Below are 16254 nucleotides of genomic sequence, written 5' to 3' on the forward strand. Positions count from 1 at the left end.
CCAGCTGACAGTGTGTGTTTGGTGCATGATGATGAGAACATATCCAAACAGCTCTGGGCTGGAAATCTCATGAAATGATGTTAGAAATGGCATGAATTATATTTTTAATGATATTTTAGAATGTAGCTTCTGATCCAGCAGAAACCCCTGCTTCTGATAATTCCTGAGTTTCATAATTAAAAGAATTAAGGCAAGTCCTTTGAGTCTCAGAAAATAATTTGATTCAATGACTTAGAAGTCAGTTCCATTCATGTTTTAATCAAGCAAGCTTGTCTCCTTGGTAAAGATCCTTTCGGGAAACACAGTAGCCAAAAATAACTAAACGGTTCATTGCTTCTCCCTGGTCTGCATCTCAGTTACCCAGCAGAAGATGCAATGGGCTGCTGCAACATTGCACAATATTACTGCTCTGCTTCCCGAGAGGGTTGTGCTTTTCTGTGCTTGTCTTGCATGTGAATCACTCTTCAGTCACTCTGGCCCGTTCATTCCTCTTGCATCCCTCTGGTACTTGCAGGGTTGTATTTTCTGCTCTTGGCTAACTTTATAACGTGCAGTCCTCTGCTGTAGCGGGCAGCTATTTGCAGCTGCATGTAAATTAAACGTGTTCCTTAAATATATATTCCTTTCCCCATGATTAATGGTTCTTGCAATGGGTTTTGAACTTTCTCGTTGTCTTTTCTGCCTCAGGAGCCACGAGCAGGGCATTGGGTGCAGCCTGTGCCACGTGTGGTGTGTGGCCAGGGATGGGCAGGAGGAGCGTGGTTTGTGTGAGCAAACTGGTGCTGCTGAGAGCCTGCAGCACACCCAAAAAAGATTCAGCGTGAACAAACAGTTCTCAGGATCTTGCTGGGAGCCTCCACTGATTGCCCTCCTCTGTGCTTTTCAGAACGAATGCAGGAATATTTGGCCACTCCTGCGCAGCGGGAAGTATTCCTGTCCCATCACCAGGGAGACCTTCAGCAGCCCAAATAAAAAAGGAGACCTCAACAAGTGCATGATGTGCCAAAGGCTGCTGTGAGTATCAGCTGCCTGCTGGCTCCAGTGGCAGCCCTGCCCACCCACAGCATGTCCTCTCCTCCCGTAGCAGGGAGCCAACTCTCTGGAGGCTCTGTGCTATAAAGTTGTTGTCCCTGGCCAGCCAGACCAGTTTGTAGCTCTTCAGCAAACCTGTGAACCCAGTAGCTCTCCCCAGCTCATCACATGGTGAGGACTCACCACAGGGCGTGAGGAACAAATGCAGAGTGAAAACTTAGGTTAATCTCTTGTTTCTCTAGATGGTGTTTCTTAGGATGGGGAGAGCTGGGTATTAGGCAGGGAGAAAGGGTGGCACAGTGACCCCAGAGCAGAGATGTTGAACACTCTGGACATGTGTCAAGGAGCTGAGCCCTGCTGCTGGTCTGTGCTGCTGCCTTGTGCAATGGGGAGGTGGGGTGGGCTGGACTGGCCTGTAATCACCCCTTGTTTTGGCTTTGTGTCCAAGCACTGCACACTGCCCTGTCACTCACTCCTCCTTTTCTTGCAGGGAAAGAGACTCAAAAACCCAAGGGAGTGGTGGAGAGGCGAACAGGAATGTGAACTCCTTGGGAAAGGTGAGGTGAAGCACGGCTGCTGAAGCCAGTTTTATTGGCGTTGGCATCTCGTCTGCTGCCTCTGACCCGCTGCCCAGGGTGCTTCCTTGTCTGCAGCGTGGGAAAGGGCCCTGCAAAAGGGGAGCAGGGCAAACGTGCCCAGCCTTGGGAAGAGTCTGAGGCTTTGTGTCATCCTCCAGCATAAAAGAAACCAAAATTCCTGGCGGCTCCTCCCAGGCAATCACGGCAGCCCCGGTGTGTGCCTGACCCAGAGCCTGGCTGAGGAGGATGCCTGCCTGTTTATAAGGCACCACTGGAATCTGGCAAATATTTAATAGCAAGGTTGGCACATGTGAGCTCTGACTAGGGCAGGGTGTGGGAATAGGCTGGCTCTAATTGTCCCTTGTTTATCTTGTTGATGCACCTGTGGTTTCTTTTAGCCATAGCTGTTTTTCTAGATAGCAGGTCTTTATGTGCAGGAAACTGGCCTTTTAGCCTTGGGTTTTTATTCTAGATGGGAGCAAATTGGTTTCCATCAGATAGTGTTGGTTGTGGTGACTGATTTATTTATTTTTTTACATCTGGTTAAGCAGGGAAGCTTTCTAGCTCTTGTGTGTCTGGACAAATTAAAGGCTTTGTAAGGCATAGCTGTCCTAAGGGAGATCTTTTTTTTAGACATCTGACTTGCCAAAGTGTGGTCCTGAAGGCATCAGGACAGTTTTACAGTGTCAGGAACAGACCTACACTGAATTTCTTTGTTAAGCCATAGATTTTCTGTCTGGCTTTTGGCAAGTAATTTTCTAGGCTTGACTTCCCCATCTGCAGAACTGGGATAAGCTATCAAGCCATCTCCTCTACATGGTGTGAGAGGAAAAATGTATTGCAGATCACATAACAGATAAGGTTGTAAGTGCTGCATAAATGAACCTGAAGACCTTACGTGTTCCATGTGTTTCTTATGCTCCAGACTTGCCCTGAAACTTATAGGAAAGCTGTTCAGAGAAAAGTAAAGGCTGGGCTGAAATGCTTAAACAGGCTTTGCTACAAAAGCCTTTTGTGAAATAGAGTGCTTTGGTTCAATTAACACATACCATCATATTAAGTGGAAGGTAAAAACACCCACCTCTTATTCTCTTATACCTGGCAATAGGAGGTGTTCAAGGATTATATTTTCTTATGCCTGCAGCTTCATTTTTTTACTGTGCATGTATTTTAAAATTCTTTAATTTTAGTAGCACGTTCTCTCACGAGAGATTGGAAAACTGACTTTCTCATTTAAAATTCACTGAAGTTGTGGATTTTATACTTAGAGCAGAGCTTAGGTCCTTCGGGCAGGCTCTTGCATGTGTTATCTGTTAGAAATAGCAACAAGGCTACCCTGGATGTGAAAGACAGATCTGCTGATCTAAACATACGGATTTATTTGTTTTATGCTGCATGTTACGGTTTTCCACCGAGTTACGCCTCAAGGAAGCAAAATAACATTTGAAATGTAATTCATTGGGTGGATTATCCTTTGTGGATTTGTGGGAGATGTTCCTCTCTGTCAGCATATCTGTGTCAAGCCATGCTTTTGGTGTTTGCACAGGATGAGTGTCGGGAGTTTCGGGATCTATTCAAGAGAGGGAAACTCTCCTGCACCAGGGAGAACGACCCCGTCCGAGATGCGTCTGGGAAGCAGCACAGTAATAAGTGCATCATGTGTGCAGAGAAGTTGTGAGTAAAGGAGAGGAGCGTGGGAAACCTCTCCTCCCTCCCTGGAGCACCCTGGTATTCACTTTCTCATCTCTCTTCTCTTCCAGCAAAAGGGAGAATGAGCAGAAGTTGTCAAAAAACAGACAAGGAAAGGATAAGGTGAGATTAAAGTATTAGGCAGGTCAATATGGAACTTTATTGGATTTTCACCCAAGACAGAGGGAAAGGGAATGTTATTCTACTCCTTTGCTCTTTCTCCTCTGACTTAATTTTGAGATCCACTTTCCTTACGTTCTTTATTTCTTATTCATGCTCTTGAATCCCTCAAGCGAACAACTTGTGCCTGAATATTATGGTCTGTCCCAGTGACCCGTGGATCTAGGGACAGGCAAATCCTGACAGAGCAGGAAGCCAGGTGTGCTGTGCTGTCCCAAATTTCAGCTCTCAGATGGAGAGGTCAGTTCTGCTGAGGCTGCTAATTAGGTGGAAAAGGAAAATGTGTGAAAAGCCCTAAATCTGACCTCTGCACTACTTAAGAGATCATTGTGTTCTGGGAGATGTCAGCCCTGCACTATCTCCAGACCTGTGGCTCAGTTTTAGCTTTTTTTTGTTGGAAACTTTCTTCTCATGGAGTTGTGATTTGCCACCTTCTCCCTGGCATGCTGCAGCCTCCATGTTGCTGTGCGCTGATGCTTTGCTGGCAAAAGCAGCCCAGTAAAGGGAAAATAGTTGCTTTCTACCACTTTCCTCTTGATTCCTGCTATGGTAGGGACGTTTGCGGCCTCCTTAAGCTTCAGTCTTGGGGATAATCCTGTTTTAGTGCTTTTTCTAATGACTTTGGCACCAAAATATAGAAGTGTAAGTGAAATTTGCTGATGGCAAAGCTGGGAGGCAGTATCAGCAGAGGAGGATCAGCAGATCACTCAAGACTAATTGGATAGTGCTGAGGCCTGGAGTAATAGAAACAAGATAAAATGTAATGGCAGTGCAAGATCACACAGTCAGTGCTTAACAAGAATTCCTACTCATTGGCTAGAAGTGACAAAGGATAAGAAAGCCCTGCATTTATTAGTGGGTCAGGGATGTTATAGGCCACGAAAAAGGCAAATGCAAGACTCAGATGTACTCAGTGAGATTTTTGCAGCAGAGGTCAGGCCTGAATAGGGCTCCAGAAATGCTGGCTCAAAGAGAAAATGTTTGAGAGGCTCTTAGGGGAAGTCAGATCTATCAGCAGAGGATTGGGCTGCTGAGCTGGGCTGGTCCCAGGGAACAAGGAGAGCTTCCCTGGGCTTGTTGGGGAGGGAGCATTGCCTGAACTGTGCAGGGGTGCGAGCTGGTGGTGGGGAGAAGCAGTGAGGCTCATGGGGAGCCCCTCTGGAGTGGGTGCAACACTGACTTCTGATGGAACAATGCTTTATGGCTGTTGGCACAGCGGGAGAGGCTCATCCAGGGCCAGACCATCTCTGCTACCTGTGGCTGGGGTGACTCTAGGGAAATGTGGGGCTTTGTACTCAGAGTGGTTTGCCAGCATTACCCTCGTGGGAAAGCTGAGGAGCTAGAGGCTGGGGTGCCCTGGATGGGATGCAGAACCACACTGGGGAAACCTTCCCCTGGCAGAGAGGATGAGGTGTTGTAAACTTCTGAGCAAAGCAAAGGGTGAGGCCAGTGACCTGCTGAGGACCTTCATGAGAGCCAGCAAAACTGTGCACAAAATGGGCAGAAAATTGCGAGTGTTAAAAGCTGCTTTTTAAAAAAGAAAAGGGTGAGCGGAAGTCACTTCCTTACCCTTTGTACTTGCTGTTTGGAACTGCCTATTGCAGTATGTGAAATAGTTGAAATTAGGGGGACTGAATGTTTCCATCCATGTTACATAACAGGGGCAGGTTAACACAGTTTCTGTACAGCAGTTTTGAACAAGGAACAAATTAATCATCCACTCTCCAAACAACCTTCCTGTGCTCGTGGGCTATTAAGTGTGTTTGCATTGTGCTTTTATGTTTTAACTGCTGCTACTTGATTGACACGTCCCAAAGTGTGGCTGGTTTGGAGGATCCTACGCGCTTTGTAAAGAAAATTATCTTGAGCTACAATCTGGGAAAAGGCTGTAGCTGTGTATTAAGGATGTTGGGAGAAAAGGGAGTGACTTCATTGCTGTATCGGTCACATCACTGGCATGCTTTGGATAGCCCAGCCAGGAGAATAATAATTAGTGGGACCATAGCATAGAAAACTCCCAACACGTGCTGTGCAGGCAGAAGGACCCGGAATTTTTCTGACTCACCCCTCTGTTTATATGCTAAGTGGCTGGTACTGCACACCCTCTTCTCTCACCCCCACCCAGACTCTCCTGTGAAGCATTTGTGATGGTTCCATGCTTTCCTGGCAGGAAAACCCCAGGTTTCTAAGGATCTGATCAATAAGGCAAGGAGGACAGAGTGCCCTAACCCTGCCCTCCTTCCGCAGGATGACTGCAGCGAGTTCCGCTCCCAGTTTGAAGCCGGCGGCCGCCTGTCCTGCACCAGGGAGAACGCCCCTGTCCGGGATGCCTCTGGCAGGCAGCACACCAACAAATGCCTCATGTGTGCTGAGAAGTTGTGAGTACCCCTTCCCCTGAGCAGCAGCATCAAAGAGGGAAATTTTTGACTGCAGAAGTGCAGCTTCTGCCCATGAAGCTGCCTCTGGGCAATGCCTGGGGGAGTCCTGACTCCCTGGCCCTCTAAGAGATGCTCTGGCAGTAGGGCTCCTCTTCCCCATTCCCTTTCAGCATTAAGGGCCCAAGGGCAGGTGAGAAGCAGTGTGGAGTAGAGGAGGAGAAGCAAGAGTGACAGAGAGCAGCCTCTGTCCCAGGGGACTCTTGGGCATGGGCAGCTCCTGAGGAGTTTCTCATGTGTGTACTCTGCCTTCCAGATGCTCTCTCTCTAGTCCCATAGAGCATATGTAGAAGCAGATCTGATATGAAAGCAGCCACTGGGAGCCTGGATGTAGTATACAGTGGGAATTTGGAGGAGAAAGGGAGAAGTCTTAGGGGTGGGAATTAGGAACAGGACCACCAGGAACAGGGACTGTGGATGGGGAAGGTGGAACATAGTGCCATGACACTGGCTTACACTGTCTTACACTGACACTGCCCCTGGGTGCTGGTGGCACTCACACTACCCATAGCACTCCATTTTTTCTCCTCTTCCCTTCTTCCAGCAAAAAGGAAGCTCAAAGAGGGGGTGGAACTCTCCAGCGCAACAAACTGCCTCCTTCAGAGAGGATAAAGCAGGTGAGATGGAGCTCAGAGCCTATGCAGAACTCAGAAAGGGCCTGGTGAGAGTCTGTGGGATCAGGACAGCCAGGGGACTGCCTGTGGTCAGCCTGGGGTGATCAAGGTGTTTAGGATTCTGCAGCCAGCTAATCATGGGAGGGAGAAGCTTTTGTATTGCAAAGTCTCCCTCATTTGTGGGATGAGCATACAAACTGGACATGTTTGCAGCTGACAGAACTACCCCCTCACTTTCCCAGTGATGTGATGCCATATAAGAGATAAAGGGCAGGTTTAGGCTCCCCACAATCCTATAAAAGCCTTGGATGATAACATTTGGTGGGTATGGAGTGCATCAAACCTGCTACTTTAAGAACAGAATTCTTTGGGTCTGGGAGGATCAGGGGGCAGGGCAGGAGCTGCTTTAGCTTCTTTTCCCTAGTTGCATAGAAGTTGTTTCTGTGGTTGTTGAGTGTGTTCTGCCCCTTTTGCAGAAGAACTGTGGTGGCTCAAGGCAGGGTGTAAACGAGAGGCGTCCCTTCTCCTTGGGCAGAGGGTGAGTTCAGCAGCACCTGGGCTGGCAGCCTGTCCCCACACACACCACCAGGCCTGGCACTGGCTTCTGCCCCCTTCCATGTACTTGTATTTTTAAGGGGTGGTTTTAGGAGATTAATTGAAGCAAGAATAGTTTGACAGCACAGTAGCAGCATGGCCTGGGATGGAGCAGTGCACATTGTGCTGTTTGGTGCTCACTACAGCACTTCCCATGGGCTGAGCTGGTGCTGAGGAAGAGACACACACTGGGGCATGTCTTTCATGTAACCATTTTGGCCTTGATGCTCTGTGTACGAAGCACCAGTGATTGCTGTGCTCAGAATCCCTCTCAGGACACTCTGTTCACTAAAATCTGTCTCCTGGCAGTGCACACGTGTGTGCCTGGCCCTGGCTCAAAGGCAGTGCCTGGTGCACCACGTGCTTTCTAGGCAGGAGCTGTTTGTTTTGTACCTGTTGGCCCTGAGCAGGACTCAGCTGCTGCTTTTTCTGGGGCACGCTGAGATTTCTTGCTATTGCCTGGTGCAATTCCTTCATGTCCCCCTTCCACCAAGTGCTGGCAGCAGACACAGGCCTGCAGAGCCCAGGGGTGGTGGTGCTCTCAGGCTGAGCACAGGGCAAGGCCACGTCCTGCTCTTGGCTTCTTCCCTTTCAGCACGTTCCTGGGGGGCTTCCCTCCTCTCCTCTCCTGGGGGTGGGTGGATGCCATGGTGCAAACAGCCCTCCAGGAACCATGGGGGTCTGCAGGGAGGGTGGGTTTGCACTCTGCTCCCCCTGTTTGGAAGGAGGTGGTGCTGAATTGTATCTCTGCTCTCTCTGCCAGCCCACAAGCGCAGCGTGGCAGGAACTGCAACCGGCCACCAGGCCGCAAGTCCCAGAGCAGAGACAGCCACGAAGACCCCATGGTAAATTCCCCTCCTGCCCCTCGGGGGGCAGCTGTGTGGGCACAAATCCCCCTCCTGCCCCTCGGGGGGCAGCTGTGTGGGCACAAATCCCCCTCCTGCCCCTCGGGGGGCAGCTGTGTGGGCACAAATGGGGCTCCTGCCCCTCGGGGGGCAGCTGTGTGGGCACAAATGGGGACCTCTCCCATGGGGTGCTCCTCTGCTGGTGCTGAGCCTCCTTTCGCAGCAGCTTTTCCTGTTCTTGCTTTAACCCTGAAGCTTTTCACTTGGCCCCATGTCCTTGGAGGGGTTTGAATGGGTGAAGGTATCTGTAGCCTGCTGAAAGCCCCTGTATCACCTGGCATGGAAACAGAGGGAAGGGCTTGGCTCCTTGTGGAAGCCCCTAGCTCTGGGGATGTGGGTCTTGAGCTCAGGCTGGAATCCTGCCCCACATATAGCCAAAATAAGGTAAAGAGTGCTACCTCCCCATGCTGAGAAGGTGTGAGATGAAGGCCATGGTCAGAGCAGGGTGGTGGAGGTGACCAGGGGATGAGGACAAGTTTGGCAGAAGGAAGGAGTGCTAAAGGGGGAAACACTGAGTGGTAGATGACAACTGGGTACGGAATACTGTAGGAGGAAGGTGGGGGTGTCTGCTCTCCCTTCTCATGAGAAGAAAATGGAATAGTTCCAACAAAGCTAAAAGTGGAAAATGTGAACTAATAAGAGAAAATAAGTTACTGTAAAAAGGGTGACTAAACTGTGGATCTCGCTATCACAGGGTGTTGTCTAGAGGTAGGATGGTTAAAAAAATACCTGATGTTTTAATCCCTCCAGACTTTTCATACAGTAATTTAAAAAGCATTCTGGAAGAGATGGGAAATGTTTCTGTGGATTTGGAGGGATCTTACTACCAACTGCTGTAACTCTCTCTGAAGCCTTTGCCACTAACCACTCTGAGAAAATTTGAGTTAAAAACCCAAAAGGTAGTTCAGGTGCTGCAATTTTGATGCATTCCAGAGGAAGCATTAGGTGTAATAAGGCCAGTCTACTTCAGGGCTTAGTGGTATTTCCTGGTAGCACTGGAGGGGGAGTGGATGCCGATGAGCCTGACAGACCAGAGGTGATTCAGGGAGCAGATCTGCTCCTCTCCTCTTTGCAGGGCCACTTGTGGCTTTTGTCACAGACAATTCCCAGACCCAAAGAAGTGGTGGCACTGGCTGCTGGCACCTGTGATGTGTGGGGCTGCTGGAGAGGTGGCCTCCTGCCCTGGGCTGTGGTGCAGGTGGCAATGTCTGGTGCGTAGGAAGGCATCCAGCAGAGGCTTGCAAAGGTCAGCACTGTGTGCTCTCACGTCACTGATAATTACCCAGATGAGGGAGGAAGCAGCACATTATGGAAATTAGCAAGTGACGTTTAACCAGCAGGTGCTATCACAGCACCCCAACATCACCAAAACCTCGCCTGTGCTGCCTGGCATGAAATCCTCCTTCCCTGGGGTGCTTCCTGCTGCTGATAAACCATCATTTTTGTGCTAAATGCTCCATCTCCAGGTGGAGGGGGAACTGGAATGTTCTCTCAGACCCATCGCACCATTTGCAGCGGTTGCACCACATTTTGTAGCACTGGAAAAAGTGGGCTTGGGATCCCGTTAGTCGCTTCTTCGTCTCGGTTTTTTTTTCTGTTCCTGGGGCTGAGGAAGGGGCTGTGCGTGCCAGGGGCCAGACTGTGCTATCCCTGACCTCTGCTGTCGGAAATCTGCTATGACTGTACAAACACCCTCTCCTCTCCGAGGGTGCGAGAGGCTTTTTGGGGGATCCCTACGGGTCACTCCTTGTTCTGCCGCTGTGTGCTGGCTGTGGCACGGTGCGGTTTGTAGGGAAAGCTGTGTCTGAGCGTTGCCGTGCTGGGAGGAGGCAGCGGGAGGGCACCCCCGTCAGTCACGGCCGCTGGTGTCCCCGGCGCGGTGGGCGGCAGGAGCGCTGCGTGCCGCACCGCCCGCGGGCAGCGCCAGCCGCTCCCGGCGCTCCGCCTCGGCTGCGGCCAATGCCTGCGGCTCAGCCCCTGGAGATAAATGGTGTGAGCATACTGATAAGGAAGGCTAGGTGCAGGTAGAAGATGGATGCACTTTGAGAGAAATAAGTCTTGTCCCGGCCCATAGTGTTGGGGTGGGTTGGTGAGCGCGGAGTGAGGGCTCTGTACCCTGAAGCTTGGCTGGCTGGTCCAACAAGAGATGTGATGTCTTTCCAAGTGTGGCCTGGCTGGATGTGATACAGGACAGAGGGGCCTCAAGCAAGGCTTGGTTTGTGAGCACCTTCAGGTCATGTAAAGGAGGGTCTAGCAAGTGAACTGTGTCACCAAGTGTGATTTCTTTCTCTCTTCAGCTGGACTGTGATCGAATTCTGCATGGGGTAAAGGGTGGAAGGATTTTCTGCAGCGAATCCTCACAACCAGTCTGTGGCACTGATGGGAAAACATACAAAAATGAATGTGACTTGTGTTCAGCTGCCATGTGAGTAGGTGGAGAGATTTCAGTAATACAGGGCCATCCACCATTCCCGAGTGTCTTTTGCAGAACAGTGTTTGTTTTGATACATCATGACTCACTATCAAGTGTGTCCTTGGTGCTTTGCTGTTAAGCAAACATAGATCAAAATGCCTGAGATTAATCTGATGACAGCTAATTAAGATACACAAGTTGCCAGGGTCCCCTATTCCCTCTCTGCCCAATCATGAAATTGTTTGGGGAGTAATAAATGCCATCACATTGGAAGTAGCATCAAAGCATTAAGGAGCCCACAGAGGACTGTCATGCCAGCAGCTGAGAGCTCTGGCATTGCAAGTGAATAATAAGCAATGTCTTGTCCTCCCTTTGCAGGAGAGCTTCAAACTTCATCACGGTAAACTATCGAGGCGAGTGCCGAGAGCCTGGCCCTGCAGTGGTAAGCAGCAAACCACAGCTGGGCTGCCAAACATCAATCTCTGCCTTTCCCCTGGTGGAAATTCCCCACTGGCACCATCTCAGCCTGTGGTGACCTGATCCAGGCAGCCACAATAGGCAGTGAGGAATGAGGAGTGGCTGGCACTCGCCAGCTGCCCACTGTGCCCTTCAGCAGGAGCTGGGTGTCCACAGTGGGACCTCGCTGGCAGGTTAACAGAGTCAGATGTTCCTTCAGGTCACAGTGGGCCAATTAAAGGCATGCCCTCCAGCTGCTCTTCAGCCACGTTGGCTGGGAGGGAAGAGAGGTATTGAGGCTCCTATTTCTATTTTATTTTGTTCCTGGAGTGGAATGATGTCAAGAGGTGAAGAAAAGAAAGTGCCTCTTGGCAGTGTAAGCATCCCACTTTACTCCAAGTGCCTGCTGGGGAGCCAGCCTGGCTTCTGCACCTGTGACAGGATCCTTAGAGCCCCAGGAATGGATTCTCATGGTTCGGATGTTTAAATACAGGTTGATGCTCAGATTTAATGCATAACCTGGGTGTAGTCTCCATGTTGTGCCTAGGCTGTGTGGTAGGAGTGTGATGTGTCTGGGAAAACAGCTGAGTTTCTTCCTGACACTTTGATGGAGCTAGAAAGATCAGAATGGTATAAAGGGCTTGTTCCCTGAATAGTATCTAGGGAGATGGTTGGGAAATTAAGATTATTCACTAGGTGGCACACTTTCGGGAAAGGTCTTGAGCCTTGACATCTTGTGCAATCCCACAGGGCAGATGAGTTAAACATTTCTTAGCTTTGCTTTGTCTTTCTACCAGTGGAAGCTGGACAGCCTCCAGCTCTGGGATTTGCAGCCAGTGTCTCCCAGTTTGTGACTCTGTGCATGGGATGTCCTTATAGCACCTGGGGAGGACTGTCCTCATTGGCATGAACTCTTGAGAAACTGAATCTTCATCTCCAGTAGATTCCCTGGAATGTATTCCCAGGGAAATAGATTGGTTCCCACTCTAAACCTGTAGACAATCCAAATATTGAACCTACCAAAGAGATTTCTGTGGAGTTTTGGGTGGGAACATTGGCTTCTGAGTATGGATGTGGTATCCATGTGTCTTCAGGCACAGTGGGATGTGGGCTATGAGAGAGCCATCCTGCCATAGTGTCATTCCATGCCTTCCTCTGCTCAGTGCCAGGACACCAGCAGATCCCCCAAACACAGCAAATCTGGCTCCTTTCCCCCTCTTCTCTAAAGCAGCAGAGTGTTCTAAACTTTGCTTAAAGTCAAAGAAATTGCAGTGCAGAGAGAAATAATTTTGCCTGTGACAGTCCTGGAGGCCTCTGTGTGTCAGTCCTTAGGGAGATGGAGCTGCTGCTGGCCTGTGGGTACAGGGAGATGAGGCACTACAAGAGTCTGTCAGTGGCTGTGTCCATGACAGAGAATGAGACTGGATACACTGTGGCAACTGAAAAATAGACAGGATTCCCAAAAAACTGTGCTTGGTCTGGAATTCCTTACTGTCTCACTGAGCTGTTACAGCTCTGAAGCCCTTGCAATAAGAGGGAGATGCCATTTACTGGAAGTCAGAGAGCTTGCAGCTGTGTTAAGTATTCCAAGGAGAGATGGATGCAATTAGAAGTCAAAGTGCTAAGCTTTTTTCTTGAGGCAAGAAAAGCTCAAGCCCCCCTTCACAATGATTTATTCTTTATGTTTATTAAAGTCACCTGAAGAATCGGGCTGGAAATTTATGGGGGCTTATAAACAATGTACAGAGCAATGTTATTTTCAGCACTAAAATTCATGCTCACTTGCAGTATAATGAATTTTTCTTTCTGCTGAAGATTCAGGCACTCAATATATGCTACTAAAACCCAGAGGAAAGCAGCTCCAGCAGTGCTTTTGGCATCAGAAATGGGTTTAGAGAGTTGCAATGTGCAGAATGTGAAATACTTTGGAAGAAGATAAGAAATTGTTACCCAAAAATTGTAGTATTTCCTTGAGTTGTATTTTTAAATTACCCATGGAGAGTGTTGGGTTGCCTGAGAAAATGTGTGTTAAAGCTGCTTCATCCCTTTGCAGTCCAGGGCCTGCAACCACTCCTGCCTGCAAAGCTCCAGCTGGATTTCCAGGTGTTTCTGGTGGCTCTGGTGACCTGATGGCCATCAAGGAAGGATGTTTGTGGGAAGGGTTGGGAGCAGTGTGGTTTGGGAGAGATCTGACACTAAAGAGTGTATCTGGGCATGGCTGGGGTGGAAAACCTTGCTGCAGAGAGAGCCTGTCCCCACTGGCCAGCACTGGGTCTGGCCACCTTCCCTGGGAGGTCTCTGCCATAACTGAATTCCTTTGATCCTGTTCTGCTTTACTGATGACAAATATAGGTTGGCGTTGTGGGATATCTTTTTTTGGTAAGTTAACTGGCTGGTAGGTCCTGCAGGGCTGTGTCACGTGGATGAATTGATTGTGGGTCTTTCCTGCACATTTGACTTTTAATCCTGCATATCTGCAGTCCCTTTACTTGTTCAAAGGTTTTTCACACTAATCACTTGGGCAGTAGTCACCAGCCTGCCCACGCTGCTCAATAGATCCGGGGAAAAAGGGGTTATCCAGGGTTTCTCCTTTTCTTTTTTATACCTGTTTCTCAACAAACAGATAACTCCCACGTTTGCAATGGGCAAGTCCCAGTTTCCTTACAATGCTCTCTGTTTTGCCATGCTACTTTTAAAGGTAGTGAAACGAGGGAAAGAAAAAAAGCAGGACCTTTCCCAGATTAGAAAATAGGTGTGGAAAGCACCTAGCTTGAGACTGAATTTACTCTTGTTTTCCTCAGCTGGCAATGGCCCAACCTGCCTGTCCTTGTGCCAGGCTCTGCTGCAGTTGTCTTATGTGGCACTGAGCTGGGCTGAGGGGCTGTCACACTGATACCAGTGTCACACAGATGTGGTCAAGATTGGGGATGGGCTCATTTTTTGTTTGCTTTTCCTTTCTAGGAGTAATGGAGTTTGGACTGCCAGCAAACACCAGGGATCAGCTGTGACCAAAGGTATGGACAGAGAGGGGCAGTGACTTAGCCCTGCTTGGCCAGCCTGTCCTTTGGAGGTTGTGTCCCACCTTGTCCACACAAGCTGCAGGGCCAGGACAGAGGGTTCTGCAGATTTTTTTCTCTCACTGCAGCCTTATGATGGTGGGGCTGAGCCTGTGGGGACTTGGGCTCTGCCCACTCCTTTCCCCTGGCTGTTTTTTCAGCCAAGCTGTTCCTGCATAGCAGGGAGGATGCTGACAGAGTGGTCTCCCATCACAGAGAGGCAGGAATGGCCCAGAGCCTCTGCAGAGCATGAGAACATCACAGCTTTAAGGTTTCCTCATGGTGCTTTCTGGGATTACAGCAATAAACTGTCTGCTCTCTGTCTCTGCAGAGCAAGTAAAGGAAGTGTCGATGTCGAGCATCAGGGGAGCTGCTGAGCCCCCAGGACTGCCAGAGCTGCCTCCATCCCCTTCTGCAGCACGGGGGGCCTGAGCTGCCTCCATCCCCTTCTGCAGCACACGGGGCCTGTCCTTGCTCATGTGGAGGGCAGGAGGCTGTGGGGACTCAGTGGTGCCTCCCAGGTGTGCCCCGTGCGTGTGCTGCTGTCCCTGCTGCCTCGCTGTGTCTAAACCTGCTTCCCCAATAAACGTAACTCCTCAGCTTCATGTCACTGTTCTTCACTCAGCCTCAGGGGGGGACACACCGGTCCCTGCTCTGGCTTTGCACCACGTGCTCCTTAGGCAATGAGCACCCTGAGGTACAGCAGCTGCTGTAAATACCTGGCGAAGATGTTGGGCCCAAGGAGGAAGAGTGTGGTCTGGGGTTTTGTGAGGAGGGGTCAGGGTCTCTCTGGCTCTTTATGGGGTCTTGGGTCAATCACTTCACTGCCCTGTCAGCCCTTTTCTCCTGCCTGTAAAACAAACATTAAACAATACTTACCTACCTCAGAGGGTTGTTTGAGATTTGTTTGGTTTACATTTGGAAGCCTACAGAGGAAAATTGGTTTGAAGGCCCCCCCGTGTCTTGGGCTGGTAGATTAGATGATGCACTAAGTGTCCTCTTCCAGGCCTCTCATGTGAGGTGCTGGGAAACCCAGACCTCACTTTGGAGCAATGCTGGGAATTAGATGCATGTTGAGTGGTCATGTTAGGAGATGTGCTGAGCCCAGAAAGGTCTCTAGGATCTGGAGGTGTGAATTTGGCCAGTATTTTTTGCTGTGAGAGGGCAGAAGTACTGATGGCACCCTCAAGGCAGTGCAGGAAGCTCAGCCATTGTGGTGGCCCATGGACCATCTGCTGCTGGGTCGCCCTCTGCCTTGGCCTGGAGTTCCCTGTAGGCTCGAGTCAGTGCCTGTCTCAGGAACCATCTCCTGCAAGGAGAGGAGGATCCTTCCTTTGGGGCTCTGGTGCTGGGGCACATGGAGAAGTGAGAAATTCCATGGTATGGAATGGCTTAGGCTTTTTAAGGAGAAGTGGTGTTGTTCTGAGATGTAACTGACCTACAGATGATCCCAGTTCATTTATATTCTGGAACTGTGTCCAGGTGAAGCCAGGCCTTTGAGCCAAGGGTTTCCTTGGTTTTTTTGGAGTCAGTTGGGGTGGGGTGGAGTTTGCAGAACAGGAGACACTGATGGTGAGTTAATAGAAATCTGCTGGTGGTTTGCACGTACTTTCTGTACTCTCTTCTATAGTTGTTTCTTAAAGCAAATAGGTTCTTTATTTGTATAAACTTTATTGCAGGACATTTCCAGAAGACCTTGAATGAACATTTGCAGTGTTTGAGTCCACTTTAGCTGTGACCTGATCTGTAAACACTTTTCTCTTGCAGATAAGGTTGAAATGACTTTCAGATTTTGACAGGATTTTACCTAATACCAATTAATTTCACTCCCACCAAAGACGTAAAATTCTTTCAATTAAGTTATCACAGAGGGTTGTTTCTACTGCACTTAATGAGAATTGATTATGAACTCTCAAAATGCTTACGCATGCATCATGTTTTATTGCAGCTGATAATAATAAAAATTGATTTAATTATCAGCAGACTTTGCCATGAGTGGTTGTTAATAGGTTATATGCTTATTTTTAATGTGAGCAAAGACTATGATTTAGAAACAAATTATAACTGCCTCTTTCTACATGGAAAATCCCCACATCAAGTAGAGTCATGTAGGGTGAGAGTCACCAGTTTGGGGCTGGTTAGCTGTTTTGGGAGATGCAGATTTTGTCTTTGAGCAGAGATGAAACAAGTACATTCTTGAATGTTATTTATGCAGCCTGAGAGTGATGAATGTCAGACGGTAAAAATGTTCTCTGATGATGTCTGCTCACTGATTCCAGCTAACACCATGTGCAGGGACATC

General features: G+C 49.2%; 1 protein-coding gene across 3 annotated transcripts; it reads left to right on the forward strand.

Moving 5' to 3' along the window:
* Positions 1 to 108: 108 nt before the first annotated feature.
* LOC143695291 (serine protease inhibitor Kazal-type 5-like) lies at positions 109 to 15347 on the forward strand. 3 transcript variants are annotated; one of them, XM_077186550.1, is made up of 9 exons: positions 109 to 1014; positions 1523 to 1589; positions 3157 to 3284; positions 3371 to 3422; positions 5727 to 5857; positions 6459 to 6531; positions 7005 to 7066; positions 7886 to 7967; positions 13858 to 13896. In XM_077186550.1, the coding sequence occupies exons 1-9, from the start codon at positions 638 to 640 to the stop codon at positions 13861 to 13863; spliced, it is 978 nt and encodes a 325-aa protein (XP_077042665.1). In that variant the 5' UTR covers positions 109 to 637; the 3' UTR covers positions 13864 to 13896. The 3 variants fall into 3 exon arrangements, with proteins under 3 accessions (XP_077042665.1, XP_077042667.1, XP_077042666.1); XM_077186552.1 differs by lacking the exons at positions 7005 to 7066; positions 7886 to 7967 and adding an exon at positions 14284 to 15347 and having other exon boundaries at positions 13858 to 13910; XM_077186551.1 differs by lacking the exons at positions 7005 to 7066; positions 7886 to 7967 and having other exon boundaries at positions 13858 to 15347.
* Positions 15348 to 16254: the final 907 nt, after the last annotated feature.

This window comes from Agelaius phoeniceus, chromosome 15 (assembly GCF_051311805.1).
Source record: "Agelaius phoeniceus isolate bAgePho1 chromosome 15, bAgePho1.hap1, whole genome shotgun sequence".
NCBI classification, from domain to species: domain Eukaryota; kingdom Metazoa; phylum Chordata; class Aves; order Passeriformes; family Icteridae; genus Agelaius; species Agelaius phoeniceus.